An 18361-nucleotide genomic window follows, 5' to 3' on the forward strand; every position below is an offset into this window, starting at 1 on the left:
GCCGGCTATGGAGATGAGTGCTATGCTTTCCCATGGTCCTAGTGGACGTGGAGGTTGCAGTTGTGGTTACAGAGGACAGGGATACGATTTTGTTCATAGCCAAGGTTGTGAAGGCCATGAAGGGGGAGTTAGTACTTGTGGTATCATTAGTTCTAGGACTGGTTGTGGCTCACGCTATTGTCATTGTCAAAGAGTTGGACATACAAAAGCTTATTGCTATACGCTTCACCTAAAGCTCAAACCACCTCTTGCCGAATATGTAGAGGCTAAGGATTCTATTATTCCTCCCTCATCAGTTCCACCAAGTTTGACTAATGTGCAAAATACAGGCAATTTGGTTACTTTAACATATCCTAAGTATGATACACTAGTTCGTTCTCAACAAGTGACAAGCTCTTCAACTCATACCGCAACTTTAGCACAGACCACCAAAGGTAGTTCGGGTGCGTTTGGTTCAGCTTTTAGAGAAAGCCTTTGGGGAAATACAAATGCCTAAAGGAGTTTGGGGCAACACAAATATTATTTGGTAGACTATAACTGAAAAGTGCCTTGAGAAACAACTTTGAAGGAATACTGTTTAGTAAACATATATTTGAAAAATCCTTTGAAATGACAGATTTAAGTTTTTTAACTTTTCTTAATTTGTTTAAAATTGGAAAAAAATAATGACTTTAACTGTAATATTTTTGCATTGAGAGTAATATAAAAAAGACATTAACAAATTTATAAATAAAAAAGTGTCTCAAAGGGGATATTCTCAATTAAATAAAATAAAAGAGAGAGTGATTTCATTACAATAAACATGATCAAATATGTCCCGATAAAATAAATATGTTATCCTTAAATATTAAAAACTCTTCAACTATTTGTCAAATTCATAGCTATTTCATCACGTAAACTTGCCATGTCAGGAAATGACTTATCATTTGAAATACTCATCCCCTCATTCACAGCATCATTGGCAATTGAATATCTATATTGGGATCCAAATAAGCTATTTCAAAATCTATATTAGTCACATCATTTCTTCGTATATAATTGTGGAAAGCCATTGACGCTATGATAATTTGCACTTACTTTTCATACGAATAACTTGGTATATCAATTAGAATCTTCTACTTCTTTTATAGTATGCGAAACGCTTGCTCAATTTCTTATTATGGTGAGGAGTAGACACAATTGAATACTTCTCAATATCCTATAGGTGGAGGACCTTGTTGAAAACTTCGACAAATGATATCTAACTTCTCTACATGACCCAAATAACCCGTGGAATTTAAACATCCAACATCTTTTAAATAATATTTACCTAGACAAATATAATGTAAACTTAATTAAAATATGTCACAAAGATAATGTACATAAACCACTAACTAACAAACATGGAGGAGGATAAGGAAATTGTGCACCACGTCTTCAGATGCGTCATAGAAAATACGAATATCATGAGCTTGTCCTTCCTAATTGGCGCAAACATAGACAAATTCCATGTTAAAATTACAAATGACTAGCACATTTTGAGTAGTCGTTCCATTTCAACCAATAAAATAAATTTTATGGTATGTAGGTATCACTACTAGGATATGTGTACCATCCATAACTCCAATGCAATCCTAAAACAAATCATATCGTGTTGTTAGGTCATGCGTTAAATTACTAAATACAACTCTACTCATTCTAAACATATTATAACACCTTATTGGATTAGCATATTCATCCATAAACTCTCTTAACCATGCATAACATTGTCGTGACCCGACCTTTGCGCCCAATTGGTGAGCGACGGGTGTGAAGGTGGGTTTAGAGGTGCTTGACCGTACGAGTCCCCTCATGGTGTATAATTCCAAAGATGTCATCACTTCATCCTTTAAAGTCAAACATATGAGTTCACTCATTCATAATCATGAGCCCTCTCAAGTTCATGCTTCGCGTGACAGCAGAATTTGTTGTGACCCTACCTTGACATTATGGCACATCTTAATTGACGGTTTTAAGGTCAAAAGAAAACCAAACATAAATGTGGATTTAAGGGTATTTCGACTATGATAGCCCTCTCGAAGGCCCATCTACCGAAGATGGCATCACTTCACCTTTTGGCTTTACCGCTACAAGTATGCTAAATAAAGACAGCATACTATTTCCAGAAGTTCATACCCTTGTGATAGATTTATTAATTATTTTTTAAGTTGATTTAGACAATTGCCACTAACCTCATTTTTCAGAGCTAGCTAGAGTGCTCAATCGAGGGTTAGAGTGGTCTCCTAATACCTACACAGCCAGAGATCTAAGGTTAACTTGGGTTATGTTATTATTGCTATTAGCGTCCTTCCGACACCTAATTGGTGTGTTTTGTTAACCAATGTGACCATGCATTTCTTTCTACGTTTTCGTGCAAATTTAAGAGAAAAAAGTAATCATGCGTGGATGGTTCATTTCATGCCATTGTACTCTTTCTAATTACCAAGAAAATGAAAAGGCAAATCAATCAAGGTATTGAAATTGCAGCATGAGTTAGCAAACATCCAAGAATAATGAAAGGGCAATATAGAAAGGACCTACACAATTCTAAGAAAGACAAAAAGGAAACTTGCAGCTCATCGGGTATTTATACAATGTCAAATAACCCAAGATATATGTCGAGGAAACTAGTACAAATGAGAGGTCGGATTGGACATTGACCATTCGTCATCTTACCTTCATGGGACTATCCCAATTCTAATCTAGTGCTAAAACTGACATTTCTAGGCCTGTCGAAAGAAGAGCTTGGAAGAGGTAAAAGCTTCAAATGTCTCAAGAACAAGGGTAGCTTGGTGGCAATCATCTCCAACCTGGCAAAAATTGATGGGGTTAACAATTTGCCGTCAAATTGGCCAAAACAACAACAAAAGTTAACGCATTGAACAACCCAACAAAAATAGTCATCTCTTACCAGATTGCAAATTTGGATCCTCCCTGACGAAGGCTCGTTAACGGCTCACTAGAAGAAAGCTCGAAGAATAAGAGCATCTTAGCGGTAATCATCTCCAACCCGGAAAAAATTGATGGAGTTAATCATTTGTTGTCAAATCGATGAGAACAACATCAAAAGTTGACGAATTGAACAACCCAAAATAGTCATCTCTTACCTCCATTTGCTGTTGAATTGGCCAGAACAACAACAAAAGTTGATGCATTGAACAACCCAATAAAAATAGAGTCATCTCTTACCGGACTGCAAATTTAGATGCCCCTTAAAGAAGGCTTGTTGACGGCTCGCTAGAAGAAAGCTCGGTTGACAGAGCCATTTGGTGTATCTGTAGGGATCAGAATCTCATCACCAATCTTGCTAGACGCATAAATCGAAACCCCTGAATCTTTTTATGCAAAAAATCAATCTTGCTAGATATGTACAGCAAATGCGATCTGCTCTCCAATATATTAGTCTACATGATCAGCCTATGCTTCTTAAGGGCACCAGCGACCATCGACAAAGTATTCATAATTCAGCACATCAACATTTTTAGCTGATTTCATAAAGTTAAGTTTATCTGTCTTAAAGCGCCGGAAGCCTATCAAGATCGAGACATTCGGGAAGGGACTCAAAAGTGGATATCAATTTAGATTTACTGAACCTATCCAACTGGTATAGTGAAACATTCAAGCAAAGAAAGATGATGTCATTCAAATTTGAAGTCATGTTTATAAACTAATACGACTCAGGCGTTTTACCAAACACATAATTTGCATACTATTAAATGACACAATGCAGCAATGAGATCAAAATCACAACTCAATCAGTGTGAGATCATCAAGACCAAATCGCCTATTTCCTCTCCCATTCCACACCTAAATAGAATATGGTGTGTTAAATATGACTCGAGTTTGAGCGTTTGCGAAAACGCGAAATTAGTGGACTCGCGAAGGATTACAAAAGAGGAAATAATTAAAAGAGGAATTTTTTTTCTTCTTTGGAGTGAAGCTGCGGAAGCTCCATGCTTTGCCGAAATCTTTTGGGATGAAGCCTCTGTACGTGAATTGAAAAGAGGTGGGCCCAGAGTCAAAGTGTTGACTCTGGGCACACACACATGTTCAGCGAAGCAAGGAGCGTAGGTGGGCCCGCACACGATTTCCTTCTTTGGCGAGTCCCTTGCACACGTCCTGCACACACACATATAAAAGCAAATATTATGCAGATTTTCTTCTTTTGGGGCTTCTGAAAAATTGCTGACCAAAACCCTACGTAGAAGTCACAAAAGGGAGCCGCAAAAGAGGTCTTCTTTTTCGAGGTGTTGCTGCTGCACCCGTACGAGGGAAAAGGAGGAGCCGCATGTCTTCAAGCTGAAGCGCGATATGAAAAGGAGTTCTTTTTTTCAGCGTTTGTTTTGAGCTTGTGTGATAATTTTGTGCCGTGACTTGGGTTTGGGTTAAATTGGGGTTTGGGAAACACCGAGAGAGTGTTTGAGTGACTTGAGTGTGTAATCTCCTTGTATCGCTTGATCTATAGTGAAATTCGTTGCTGCTCTCCCCGTGAACGTAGGTCTTTACGACTGAACCACGTAAATCCGGTGTCTGATTTATTTTTCTTCCGTCTATATTTTATTCGATCGCTCGCCTCATTGCAACAAGTGGTATCAAAGCTAGGTTTGGCTAAGTTGAAGCGAATCGATGGAGACAGAAGAAGTAAAAGTGAGAATCAACAAATTTGATGGGAATGATTTCAATTTTTGGAAGATGCAAATTGAAGATTATTTTTACCAGATGAATCTGCACTTGCCTTTATTTGGGGAGAAACCAGAGACGATGAAGCAAACTGATTGAGATTTGCTGGATAGACGAGCTATGGGTGTTATTCGGCTAATGTTGGCTCGTAACATCACGTTTAACATCCCGAAGAGAAGACCACCGCTGATTTGATGCAAGCCCATCGGATATGTACGAGAAGCCCTTTGCGATCAACAAGGTCCGTTTGATGCGACGTCTTTTAACTTGAAGATGAAATAAGTGCATCGGTTGTAGATCATATCAATGAATTCAATGTGATTGTTAGTCAATTGAGTTCGGTTGAGATTGATTTTGAAGATGAGGTACGTGCTTTGATTCTATTATCCTCATTGCCCGATAGTTGGAATACTACCGTTCTTTGTTGTTAGTAATTCCTCTAGGTCAACAAGTTCGACGTTTGATGGGGTTCGAGATTTGATTCTAAGCGAGGACATTCGTAGAAGAGAATCTGGCGAATCTGTATCTACTGCTCTAGTAGGTGAAAATAGAGGAACATCTGTAACATATGTGGTTAATGGTAGTATTATTATGAACAGACGTAGTCAATCTAGGACTGCTAATGTTGTCTGTTGGAGCTATGGCAAGAGGGGGCATCTTAGAAGCCTTAAGTTGAAGAATGAGAAGGGTAAGGGAATTATGGTTGATTCTGCAGATAATGTTGCAACTGTAGCAGATAATGCCGATTATGTCTTGTCTGTCACTAATGATTCATCGCTTGATGGATGGGTTATGGATTCTGGTTGTTCTTTTCATGTTACACCAAATAGAAACTGGTTTATCACTTATCAGTGCACGGGTAGTGATAAAGTCAAGTTAGGAACAACGCTGAGTGCGATGTTGTGGGTGTTGGTGATATTAAAATTAGAATGCATGATGGTATCATGAGGACATTGACTGGAGTGAGGCATGTTCCAGAATTGAAAAAGAACTTAATTTCCTTGGGTGCCCTAGATTCAGCTGGTTGTAGGTATTCTTCAAAAGGTGGAGTTCTAAAGGTTGTTCGAGGTGCCCTGGTGATAATGAAAGGAATCAAGCATGATGGCTTGTATAAACTTCAAGGTGAGACAGTGATACATTTCGCTGTGGAGACGTCAGATGCATCTGTTCGAGAGTCTTTTGACTGCTCGAGAAAGACCTGGGTGTTTGTGCCAAGGCACAAGTTTAATGCTGTGTTAGGATCTCGCAGTCAAGAGCTTTGATTGAGACGGAGATTGGTAAGTCGATCAAGTATGTGCAGACTAACAATAGCATGGAGTTTTGCTCAGAGCTAGCAAATAAATTCTGCATGAAAGAGGGCATAATGAAACACCGCACTAGTGCCAGTAAATCACAGCAATTTGCATAATTGATGAGCAGAACATTACTAAAGATGGCCCGAAAAATTATCTCTAGTACTGGTATTGCTAGAAGAATCCTAGCTGATGTGCTTAGTATGAAAAGCTACCTGGTGAATAGATTCCCATCAACTGCTATTGAATGGCAGACTCCTAAAGAAGTGTTGTCAGGTAACGTTGCTGATTATTCTATTATTAAAATGTTTGGTTACCCGTGTTATTTTCGAATGAGTGATGATAAGCTCGATGGGAGGACAAGATGCATATTCCATGGCTATGCACAAGGTGAATGGGGCAATCAGTTGTGGTGCCTGAATATAAATTCACCTGTTAACGACAGAGAAGTTATCTTTGACAAGTCTCCAATACTTCTGGCTATGAGTGTTTTTGGCAGTGTTAATATGGATTTGGACGGTGTTCAGCTTGAGGTGGAGTTGCAACCAGAAACTCCTGAGGTAGCGAGTATAGGTACTAGCAAAGTAATCGACACAGATGGTGCTCATAGCGAGGTGGAGCCTATAGAGCCAACGGTTGCTGTAACTGTTGAAATTAACAAGGTACGTTTTTGATCTCCTGATAGATATGGATGCAACAATGGTTTTGCTTTATCTGCGATTAAGGAGGTTGCGTCAGAAAATCCTTGCGAAGCAGTTAAAGATGCATGTGGAGTTGGTATTCTGATGAGGTCCTCGATTATGACCAAGTTCAAGCGAGGCTTGAACTTGGATAATATCTATGGCGGTTGAGCCCATCGGGGGCTATGGGAAAGTAGCAACAGAATTTGAATTTTTCACGAAGTGATTGTAATTTGGCTCAAATGTCGAGCCAAGATGGAGATTATTAAATATGACTCAAGTTTGAGCGTTTGCTAAAATGCGAAATTAGTGGACTCGCGAAGGATTACAAAAGAGGAAATAATTAAAAGAGAATTTTTTTTTTCTTCTCTGGAGTGAAGCTGCGGAAGCTCCATGCTTTGCCGAAATCTTTTGGGATGAAGCCTCTGTACGTGAATTGAAAAGAGGTGGGCCCACAGTCAAAGCGTTGACTCTAGGCACACACACATGTTCAGCGAAGCAAGGAGCGTAGGTGGGCCCGTGCACGATTTCCTTCTTTGGCGAGTCCCTTGCACACGTCCTGCACACACACATATAAAAGCAAATATTATGCAGATTTTCTTCTTTTGGGGCTTCTGAAAAATTACTGACCAAAACCCTACGTAGAAGTCACAAAGGAGCCGCAAAGAGGTCTTCTTTTCGAGGTGTTGCTGTTGCACCGTACGAGGGAAAGGAGGAGCCGCATGTATTCAAGCTGAAGCGCGATATGAAAAGGAGTTCTTTTTCAGCGTTTGTTTTGAGCTTGTGTCATAATTTTGTGCCGTGACTTGGGTTTGGGTTAAATTGGGGTTTGGGAAACACCGAGAGAGTGTTTGAGTGACTTGAGTGTGTAATCTCCTTGTATCGCTTGATCTATAGTAAAATTCGCTGCTGCTCTCCCCGTGAACGTAGGTCTTTACGATTGAACCACGTAAATCCGATGTCTGATTTATTTTTCTTCCGTCTATATTTTGTTCGATTGCTCGCCTCATTGCAACAGGGTGGCTACATTCCAATGTCGCCAACACAGGCATGGAAACATAATCACCTCACCTCAACATTTCCTCTTTCTGGGCCTATCAGGAGAATAGCATAGGGGAAGAGATAAAAGTTTCAAATATGTCTTGAAGAACAAGGGCATCTTGGTGGCAATCACCTCTAACTTGGCAAAATTTGATGGGTTAACGATTTGCTATCAAATTGGCCAAAACCAACATAAGGTGATGCATTGAACAACCCAACAAAAATAGTGTCATCTATTACCAGACTGCAAATCTGGATCCCCCCTGAAGAAGGCTTGTTAATGGCTCGTTGGGAGAAAGCTCGAAGAATAAGGGCATCTTAGCGGCAATCATTTCCGACCTTGCAAAAATTGATGGAGTTAATCATCTGCTGTCAAATCGGCCAAAACAACAACAAAAGTTAATGCATTAGACAACCCAACAAAAATAGAGTCATCTCTTACCGGATTGTAGATCTAGATCCCCCTAAAGAAGGCTCGTTGACAGCTCGCTAGATGAAAGCTTGGTTGACGCGGTTCACAGCCTTACAACCCAAAACCAACATTGACCGTGTCGACGGTCGTCACCGTACACGACTACACGAGTCAAGATCAAACTTAGCTTTAACCGACAAGAAGCAACATGATACAACGGCAACTCGACGCATTCGAGCCCAAATTTGTCGATTCCTCGAATGGAATCCCAAGTAGCGGAAGCACCGCATAGTATAGAAGAATAGGACTTCCACTTGCCTCGAATCCTCGGTGGTGCGGGCTGTGGTGCGAGCTAGTGGCGGAGTGGCAAGACGACGCAAGCAGAACGACGACAAAGCTGTGAGGTCTCTGGTCGGCAACAAGAATAAAGCGAGATGGCGGTGCAGCGAGGTGGTGCAAGCGGCCAGCGTCAAGGAGCAAGGCAAAAACGAAGCTGTGAAAGTCTGGATGAAGATGTTTCTTCGTTGCAGATGCTGATGGACGAAAGAAATCGTGAGGTGAAGGAAAAATGAGGGACGGTCTTCTTCTATGCTTCGGCTTCTCCGCCTGTTGACTATCTTGGTCAACTTTTCTTCAAAGTTCGTGGCAGCAGAAGGAGAAGACAGCTCCGTGGATTCGTGTCTTTAGCGTGAGAAGTCTTCACCTGTTCATGACACCTTGCAAGTTAATGCAAGGGCGTGGCTGAATTCTGTGGTCAAGGTCTCTGTTTGTTGGCAAGCTGAGGAGAAGCGAATGGGGTTGACGTGGCTACGGGTGGTGAATCTCAATTCACCAAGTCGATAGCTTGAAAAACTAAGTAGCTGGTGCGGCGGAGAAGTGACGATGAGATGGTGTTGTGGGGATATGATGAGGCATGATAGTTCGGGGAGGTGATGGGGGTGGCGTTATGGTGGCCGTGAGTGGCGCCAACAACAAAGTCCGATGACAAGCTTGTCGACGCGGCATGGACTATTAAGTATTCAAGGCTTAGGCAAAGTCTAGACATCACACGGGCGAAGTCCGGACGTCACATATGCACTAATACACAGATGATCCGACACGATCAAATGCATCATCTTCCGACAAAAAATGCATCATTCTCTATATAATTCTTAGTGATTGGAAATGAATCTTGAATTGGTGATATCCGATCATAGATTGGTAATGCACCGATCATGAGCCATACTAATGGATCGGGTGCACATCGAAATGAGCTCGGGGATAGACCCGGCTATTCCGTCACTAATTCTAAGGTCCATGAGTGCCTTGGCTTAGTACTAGGCCATGGGTAGCCTTAGGATTGGCTTTAAACCGACCAAGGACAACCGACCATTTAGGCCGACCAACCGTCCAAGGGAACGATTCGGGCAAACATTGGGCGTGATTTGCCTTGGAGAAGAAGTCGGTAACTCGTAAGCTTAAGTGTCTTCTAGAATCTTACGTTATGATGAGCCTAAAGGATAGCCTGGTGAATAAGGTAAAGGCCAACCAATCAAGAGAAGACATTAGGCATCAAGGGGCTTATGTGTCCCCTAGGGCCATAGGCACATTTTAAGCCCAAAGCGAGCCTTGGAGGATAAGTAAATAGATGGACCAATCAATTAAGCACAAATAAGCATAGGTGCCAACTAAGGAGACTAGATAGACCAACTCATTCCTTAGACTTAATTATGAGATTGACACCAATAATTGAAGAGGATGAGGCCTATAAATGGAAGAATCCCTATAAATAGGAGAAGGCATCCTCACATTTTGGAGGCTTAACAATTCTCTCATTTCCTCTCCCTTTCTCTCCCCTCTTTCATGTCCTTCTCCCCTAAGCCACCTTAGGAGCCGTCCAATCACTAAAGGAGTATCTTGGAGCTAGGCTCAAAAGTTGTAAGTAGAATCTCTAACTCTTGGCTAGGGCGATAGCTTACATCGTCAAGTTTAGTGGTGTGCTCACCCATGTATGTCGTAATGTTCTTTTGTGTAGTTGCTCATGTTTGCATGCTTGAGTGTGTTCACACCCGGAATGAGGTCAAGATTCACTCAGCTTGGAATAGACGTCAAGTCGCAATGGCCTAAGTATGCGACTCAAGCCACGAACCAAGAATCATTCCCGGCATATTTTATAATATGCTATTGAGGGTCATGACACACTCACTTGAATGAGCACACCCTTGGGCCTTGTATGCATCGGCTAAGATGAAAGTTGAAGAACCAGCTTTTGTGATGCACTTATATGATGCACCTAAAAAGGAAAAAGCGTCCGTCACCACATAGCGTTAGCGGCGATGCCTCGTTCATTGAATGAGATGCCTTGGTTGAGACAAGATATTTGGGTTTGAGCTCGGATGCCTTGGGTAAGCTAGCCCCGGGATGCCCTGGTTGAGCCAGGATGTTTGGGTTGAGCCCAATACCTTAATAAGCTAACGCTAGGATGCCTTGATTGAGCCGGGATGCCCTAGTTGAGCCAGGATGCCTAGCTTGAAGCTGAATGCCTCGATTGAGCCGGGAGGGCTTGGTTGAGCCAGGTTGACGATAAACGAATTTGCATGAATGCCGGTTTATACATAAGCATGATATGTTGATATGTTCATTGACAAGCTCAAGGTAAGCATGCTGCAATGGACATATCTGCATGTAGTCGAGGTGTAGCAATAAATTTGCTAATGATATGTCATCAACATTGCATTGCGAGTATTGTACCTACTAAATTTTGATGATAAGATATCCTCCTAGTAGAGAATTAAGGGTTTTACTTACTGAGTCAATGACTCACTTCGTTATTTTTATTTATTTTTTTCAGAATTCTAGGTATGGATAAGTTGCAATCTTGATAGAAGAGCTAAGATTTACTCCGGCCTTTTTGAGCATAGAGCATGTAATGATTGTAAATATAACAGCTCATGACAAAAGGGCTTATAATATAACTAATGTAATTATGTGTTTGTAAATGGTTGTTTTCTTAGTTGCTTTTTATTGTGCGGATGTTGTTTGTAACACTTCCGAATGTGCTTAATGAAAAGATAAAAGGAACGAGACAATGACGTGCGAAAATAACCCTTGCTGCTTGAGACCTTGGAGATGGAGTCAAGGTCATGGCAATGATATTAATCTTTTGATTTTAATATGGGACATCCATGATTATGTATCCACTTGAGAACCCGTGCTTTGGTATGGCATTACTCTAGTACTTTCATATTTAAACTCATCAATTTCCATGTGATCTTTGTATGCAAGACTCTTTTTGTACATATACATTAAAAACTCTTAACAAGAATCAGCACCTAGTGATCATGTTGAGTTTGCAAGATGAAAAAGAAGAGAGAAGAAGTTGGTAATGGCCACCTTATAGATCTAGAGATTTCACATGTGGAATTTATTAGAATTAAAAGTGTGCTTGTTTCACGGAAAATTAAAGATTTTAAAATATTTTTCAAAAAATAGTCACTTGTATCATTTACAAAAATAGGTGAATAAAAATATCTTCATCATCGACGATCTAAGATCTACTCTATCATATTTTTAAATTCAATGGTTTCATTAAGTCCCCTACAATAGTTCTTGGTTTAGTTGTAGAACTACCATCAACAATTTGTGTAGGTATAAATTCTATTTTGTATTCATTGAGATATGTTGATTATGTATATCTTTCCATTGTAAAGAAACAATCTTATCATATATCCATTTTTGTCTTCATGGAAACAGCAACCCTAGCTGTGTAGTTAGACAATTTTTTGTCGATATTGAAAAAAAAAATGTTGATTATTCTCTCTAAGTAATATATCCATTTTTTTTTTTTTTTTTTAAGAAAATGTTTAGAGATCTTAAGTTTTCTATTTAACAATGCACTCTTGGTTTGGTTTTAGCCCAATTTTGGAGAACTTATCTGCCAAGTCTCAACCCAGCTGAAGTGGATGAGAAATAAAGATGAGATAAAGTATAATGAAATTGATACCAATAAGTGAATGATTATGGAAATATTTTCCTTAAAATAATCTCATGTCGCTTACAAAAATGGATAAGCGAAAATAAATTTCATTTTTTAAAAATATGTTTAAATATAAATTATTATTAATTATGAAAAATAAATTTCATTAACTAATTATCTTAGATGATAAACTTTTAAGAAAATAACTTTCGAGTAATTTATTTTTCGCGATATAAAAGGAGCTTAAATATCAATACGGAAGAACGTGATGGTAGCTCAAGTATTACTTTTTTTCCTTTACCTTTTTGCCTTTTCCTTTTTCAATTTATTTTTCCGGAAAGTTAATTCACTAATAAGCGATTCCCCAGAAATTACGATCCACCGCGTCCCCGTCGAGCCCATCCGCCGACAGCCCACGCCGATCTCATTCTTCCTCTCTCGGCGGCGGAATTAGACACCTGAGAATCGCCGCCGCCGCGGCGGTTCGATGGCAGTCGTGATCGAGAGCTCCGTCTGGGAGCCGAACCCCTCTCTTTTCGTCTTCATCTTCCTCGCTTGCTTGCTCTCCGTCTTCCTCCTCCCTTACGCCTCCAGAAGCGCGCCTCCTTCCGTCTTCGACCATGGAGCCTCGCTGCACTCTTCGCGCTTCCAGCGGAACTTCCTCCTCCTCTACTCCCTCTGCTCAGGTCAGCATTTTCTTCGCGCGGATTGCGCTTCACATGCTATCTGTGGAGAATGAATCGTGGAGATGCGTGATTTGTTTCGGGTCGGTAAGCTCGGACATTGTGCAGCTGATGTCTTCGATCGACTGGCTCTGGTCCGAACAGATGAGCGATGAATTTCCTGTGCTCGGTTTGCAGTGCGTGTCGAATTGAATTCGCTTCTCGTGCTGTGTTTTGGCAGTGATGGAAGGGGTACCGTCGGTGTTCGGGGAGTTCGAGTTCAGTTACTTTGGCGTGAGTAGAGAGCAAATGGTTTTATCTCTCTGTGTTGGATTTGCGGCTTCTCTCATTGTTGGATCTTTCCTTGGAGTGCTTTCTGATACGATGTGAGTTCATTTTCTTCTCCTGTTTTCTGTCGGTGAACTTAATTTCTTCTTTGCTGCAATTTGAGCTGATGATTTAGTAAAGAAATACAGGCTGAGAGGTCGTTGAGTATAGTAGGACTTAAGCATTGGGAAGTTTTCTCAATTGCATTCAACTGTGGACTGGAATTCTGTCTGCAAATATGTGTGACCTGCTTTGATTGGGCTTACATGCCGCTTTAACAACTGGTGCTTTCATGTTCGAACATCCACTCTGTTTTTGAGAATCTACGATGTATTGGATCCATTCATTTAACGCTAAAGACACTGAATCTTGGGGATATGCAAAAAGTTGATTAAATAATTATCATGACGCTTTCTCTTGACTCAGTTATGCGGCTAGTCCTAATGTGTGTTAAATTACTGTACATGAACTGACATATACTGCTGTCTGCAGAGGCCACAGGAAATTCTGTTTATTCTTTTGCATCTTGCACCTTTTTGTTGGTATATGGAAGAGGATAACTGCCCATCCCAGTGTTTGGGTAGCAAGTGTATGTTTGTCTCTGGCTTCTTCAATATACTCTTTCAGTTTTGAGACATGGATGGTTGTTGAACATGAAAAGGTTCGTGTACATTTTCTCCCTGTACATAAGATGTCCCTGTAAATTTACTATAAGATGTCGATTTGTGCCATTCAAATTTCTCTTTGTACATTTTTCCTTCTCATTAGTAGTAGAAACCACACTTCGGGGTTGTAAACAGAGTTTGCATTTTTTTCGTTTGCTTTCTCTTTACAGCAAGGGCACAGAGAAGATTTATTGAGCGATACCTTTTGGTTGATGGCATTCTTGGGGTCTGCATCTTTCATTGGAAGCCAGGTGTTTGCCAACTGGCTGATTGGTGATGATCTGAAGAAGAGAATGATATCTCCTTCGACGGCAGCCGTCTTGTTGGCTTTGGTGGGAGTTATTTGTGTTGCACGGCTGTGGAGAGGATCTTCTCAACAAGAGGTGTTTGAGGATCATGGCAGGTCCTATAGCTATTTTTGCAATGGTAATAGTTGGGTCTCTCCTTTGCTCATATATGAGTCTGCTATCTTATGAAAAGTATCCACTTTTTATTGAAACTAACGTCTCAACTTGAATTGTTGTCTGATTAAATAAAAATTTCCAAATGCTATTTGATGTTCCCAATGTGATATCTGATTTACATCAAATAACGAGAGTACACTACACTACTTATAAGGACATTCATGGATATTTTCAAATGGAAGATATGAAATTGGCTGAAGTATGTCTCAGCATCAGATGCCATTATATTTGGAACCAAAAAGTACATACTTTGTAATGTTACCTCACCTAAAGGGTTCGAAGGTGGGACATAAAGCTGTGTTTCCTTGTTGCATTGAGCTTTGAGAACTTTAAGGTTAAGGTTTGTCCACAAGATTTTTCATTGTGGTTAGTTGAGGACCAAGATTGAGTGTACTAACTTGCCTACCTCGAGGCACAAGGGACCTATAGTCAGCCAAAAGATGATTAGACGTTTCTGAATTCAAATGCCCCTGCAGCAGAATGGTTTTGCTTTGTCTATTACTCTAAATACTGCTAAAGTTATTAAAGGCCGTAATCTTGAGAAAACCTGCAAGACTTTCAACAAAAATCTGCCTGAACTCAAAAGCCTGATGTTGGTAAAGCTGCAACTAGGAAATTTCCTCAAGGCTGTGGCTTCTTTAATTGGCTATCTTATTCTGAAACAATTGTGACCAATGGTTCCTTCTTTTCTTCTTTATCAGTCTATTTTCTCTCATTGCCCCTATCATTTGCTGCCATGTCAATGAATCACGTGCTCTTTTAGAATTGTTGCTCTTTTAAGATTAAGCTATTGACATTTTGGTTAATATTTTTCCTTATTCACTAATAAGTAGACCAATTTGTAGGTACCTTTTTAAATTTTTACTCAGACCATTATTCAATTCTTCTTGCATACTCTTATCTACTTGTTCACAGATAGAAGAATATGGTTATTGGCATGTGCACAAGCTTGCCTTCACTTCTCCATATCAATGTTTTGGATTCTCTGGACCCCAATATTGGTGGTACGTTCACATATCTTTCTGAAAGGAATATTAATATCTCCTGGAAGACTTAAATGAACAGCAGCATTTTCCATTTTTTGCACACAAAATGCTGGTTGTAGCTTCTAATTTTTTGCTGGCAAGAGTGAGCTTGTTTCATGATTTTATTGAATGCATTGGAGTGCAGGCTGATGGCAGAGAACTGCATCTGGGCTTGATATATCCGTGCCTTTTGGGAGCAAGAATGCTTGGAAGTACAATTTTTCCTTGGCTTATTAGTGGATCTTTGTCATTTCGAACTGAAGATTGCACACTTTATGCATTCATCATATCTGGTTCTGTACTCTCTGTCGTAGCCTATGACTATCAGGTATTTATGTTTTTTATGAATGTCAACATATAAATCGATATCTGATTTTGTTACCACCACATACTGATAGATACTATATTTGCGTTGAGCAGGAAATTGGAGTTCTAGTAGCATTGTTCTTCCTATTTCAGGCATGTGTAGGAGTCATCCTACCTTCTCTTGCCAGATTAAGGACCATGTATGCCATTCTGAGCTGTTGGCTGGAATTCCAACACAAGATATTGCTAATTTGGATATATGGATGAATGTTTATGATTATTGTTTATCATGTTTTGTAGGTATGTACCAAATGACTTGCGAGGAGGAATGATAAGCTTTTCTCTTGCTCCTGCGAATGCTGCAGTTTTGCTATTTTTGGTGCACGTGAGTTTCAAATATGATCTAATTTCTAGTCAATCTCCATGTTTTATGCCTGCACTGGTGACATAAATCAGGAGGGAGATCAAGCAATTCTATATTTGTACTGTCTCAATTTTTACTTAGATCATTAGGGTAAATGGCCCAAGTTTTGGACTTGGTTTAGCTTCAGCTATAAATCCTAAGGCAAAGTGAGGGATGTGATTGTTACAACCATCTACAAGTTTCACCGGTTTTGGAAAATTTACAGAATTTTATGGAAGAGGATGTGTTCCATTTTTAGAATGGACAAGCGATTGGCTAGAAGTACTGGCTTAATGAATAAGATTTCAATTGCTATTATGATCAAGAACCATAGTAAAAACCATTCTGCCTCTGTAAAAGGATTTGATGATAGCTCTTTCATTATGCCATACTTGCTGATTTTACATGGTCTTTTTGCATTACAAATCTGGTCAAGAGCGCATCTTTTCTGAAAGATGTTCTCAGCGAGTAAGTGGTTTATTGATGAAGTAAACGATCAGTATATATGTCTGTTCATTTGTAATTTCCTGCACATTTTTTTTTCCTGGTGGGATAACTAAGTATTATCACTGTGAAACTTCTGGGTGAAAAAAGGTTTTACATATTTAGTACAGAAGACTTTTGACTTAGTGCCATCTGGAACCTTTTCTAATAAATATGCTGAAAAGCCAAGTTCTCCCCTCACTTAGTCCTGTTGCATGACTTTCTATGACTTGTCGGTGGTTCATTTGTTTGGGTGTTGGAGCAACACCCTCAATCACGCTCTTTTACTGAGGACTGCCACAATTTAGCTTACTTGCATTTTCAGGTAGATCTGTTGAGAAAATGTGTCCATTATGAGTTGCCATTTGTTCCAGGGAGGCTACTATCGCAGTGTTAGTAATGCAGCAATTATGGCATTCGCTGCTGTTGGGCTTTTCGCTGCAGCTGGTTGCATGCATGTCTTGAAGCGGTTAGGGAAGCAACCGTACCAGCACTTGCGCAAGTTATGAGTTCATCACTCATCTGCCAATGTCCAGATCGCTTTAATATCAATGGCTTATCAGTGGGACAGAGGAAGGATAAGGATTTGGTTTCAATTGTGTATAAAATGCAGTCACAGCATGCAAAGGGGGTCCAATTGATTGGCGAAAAGAGTTGATCAAATTCAATCTCCTTTACCAGTACAATTCCACGTAGCAGACATGAATTATTTCGTTGCGAGGAAGATGCTATCAACAGTGACTATCAGTTGCAAAGTCTGTCGAACTCTATGGAAAGCTATGAAAGGAAATCAATGCCTGATCATCAAAAGCCATATGAGGGAAGACAATGATCCATTGGGGCATCACCTGGGAATGAGGACCTCTTGCTAGCTGTGGAATCATATGCTGAGGATTTTTGTCTGGCAACTATTTTGATGTTGCTAGATTTGAGAGATTGCATTCCATATATTTTATTGTCTGAGACTCTGGAGATTAAATTTTTGCCTAGGTCTCAATAAGGATATCTTAAGGTTTAGGGGATTCTCATTTTATTTTTATTCTTTTATTTCAAGGGTGGCGATTTGAAAGCAATTGTGATATCGGCAAGTTTGAAAATGGAAAAATGTCTCTGTACCAAAAAGAAAATGGAACATTTATTAGTTTTAGAGAAAAAAAAATGAAGCCAACAAAAGCCTTTTTTTTTTTTATAGGGAAAACTGTGGTTCTCGGTGTTTTTGTACCTTTAGCCCTCAAATTGAGAGGGTGGTTGAGTTCGGACTTCGATGTGTTACTGGTAGATGCGCGGAAGTCGGTTCTTTTTAACTTGGGCTTTTGATGAAGCAAAGAGCTCAAAGTACACCGACAATACTAGTCATTAAAATTTGGAAGATAGCAGTTGCATCTTAAATTTACCTTCCAAATATTTGACACATCTAACGTATTTGCTTTTTTATGATGAGGGTGTGTATTTTCTCTGTTCTTCCATTTTTTTTAAGCATTATTTACTTGCTTTTCTTTTTTTTTTTTTCTTTTTTTTGCCGTGCCACTCCTTCTCCTCATATATTTCTCTCTATTCTCTATCTTTGTAAAACACCCATCATGTCAATAATAGACAAATCTTTTATACCCCAACGTCCGTCAACGACCCACAAAAAAAGTCCATCCCAAACACAAGGAACTCATTAAGTTGAAGCCCAAATTTGCATAAACCTCCTCACCCGGCTAGTGCTCTTTTATCTCTATTTCTTCAACTCATACCTCAACTATAAGTAAAGTCCATTTCATATCTCTTCACTCTTTACCCCCATTCCATCCCTTTCGCTCTCTGTGTTATTCGTTGTCCCATTTTGCGTCAAATTCTTCAATTGATTGATTATGAAGACAAGAAAAACCCCTGTTTAAATATTCAAATTTAGGAGCCGAAGCCATCACCCAGAAACTCATTAGGCTCATTAGCAATGTTTGCT

General features: G+C 39.8%; 1 protein-coding gene and 1 long non-coding RNA gene across 2 annotated transcripts; one reads left to right on the forward strand and one right to left on the reverse strand.

The window, feature by feature from the left end:
- Positions 1-2692: 2692 nt before the first annotated feature.
- On the reverse strand, positions 2693-8971 carry LOC120288199. The gene is made up of 4 exons (XR_005546498.1): positions 8154-8971; positions 7742-8050; positions 2930-3293; positions 2693-2828 (listed from the first exon to the last, which is right to left on the reverse strand). It is a non-coding gene; the product is annotated as an uncharacterized LOC120288199 (long non-coding RNA).
- Positions 8972-12450: 3479 nt separating this feature from the next.
- Positions 12451-17535, forward strand: LOC104418459 (molybdate-anion transporter). The gene is made up of 9 exons (XM_010029815.3): positions 12451-12764; positions 12982-13126; positions 13560-13728; positions 13903-14158; positions 15112-15200; positions 15367-15549; positions 15642-15727; positions 15828-15912; positions 16788-17535. Exons 1-9 carry the CDS (start codon positions 12566-12568, stop codon positions 16920-16922), a joined length of 1347 nt encoding a protein of 448 aa, XP_010028117.2. The 5' UTR covers positions 12451-12565; the 3' UTR covers positions 16923-17535.
- The last annotated feature ends 826 nt before the right edge of the window (positions 17536-18361 follow it).

The sequence above is a fragment of the Eucalyptus grandis genome, chromosome 9 (genome assembly GCF_016545825.1).
Source record: "Eucalyptus grandis isolate ANBG69807.140 chromosome 9, ASM1654582v1, whole genome shotgun sequence".
NCBI lineage: Eukaryota > Viridiplantae > Streptophyta > Magnoliopsida > Myrtales > Myrtaceae > Eucalyptus > Eucalyptus grandis.

What these genes read in the sequence shown, in the direction of transcription:
- LOC104418459 (XM_010029815.3), top strand. Translation starts at nt 12,566, where the DNA reads ATGGCAGTCGTGATCGAGAGCTCCGTCTGGGAGCCGAACCCCTCTCTT. An exon ending in CTTGCCAGATTAAGGACCAT is followed by an intron (nt 15,728 to 15,827) that starts GTATGCCATTCT and finishes CATGTTTTGTAG; the next exon opens with GTATGTACCAAATGACTTGC. An exon ending in TTTTGCTATTTTTGGTGCAC is followed by an intron (nt 15,913 to 16,787) that starts GTGAGTTTCAAA and finishes CATTTGTTCCAG; the next exon opens with GGAGGCTACTATCGCAGTGT.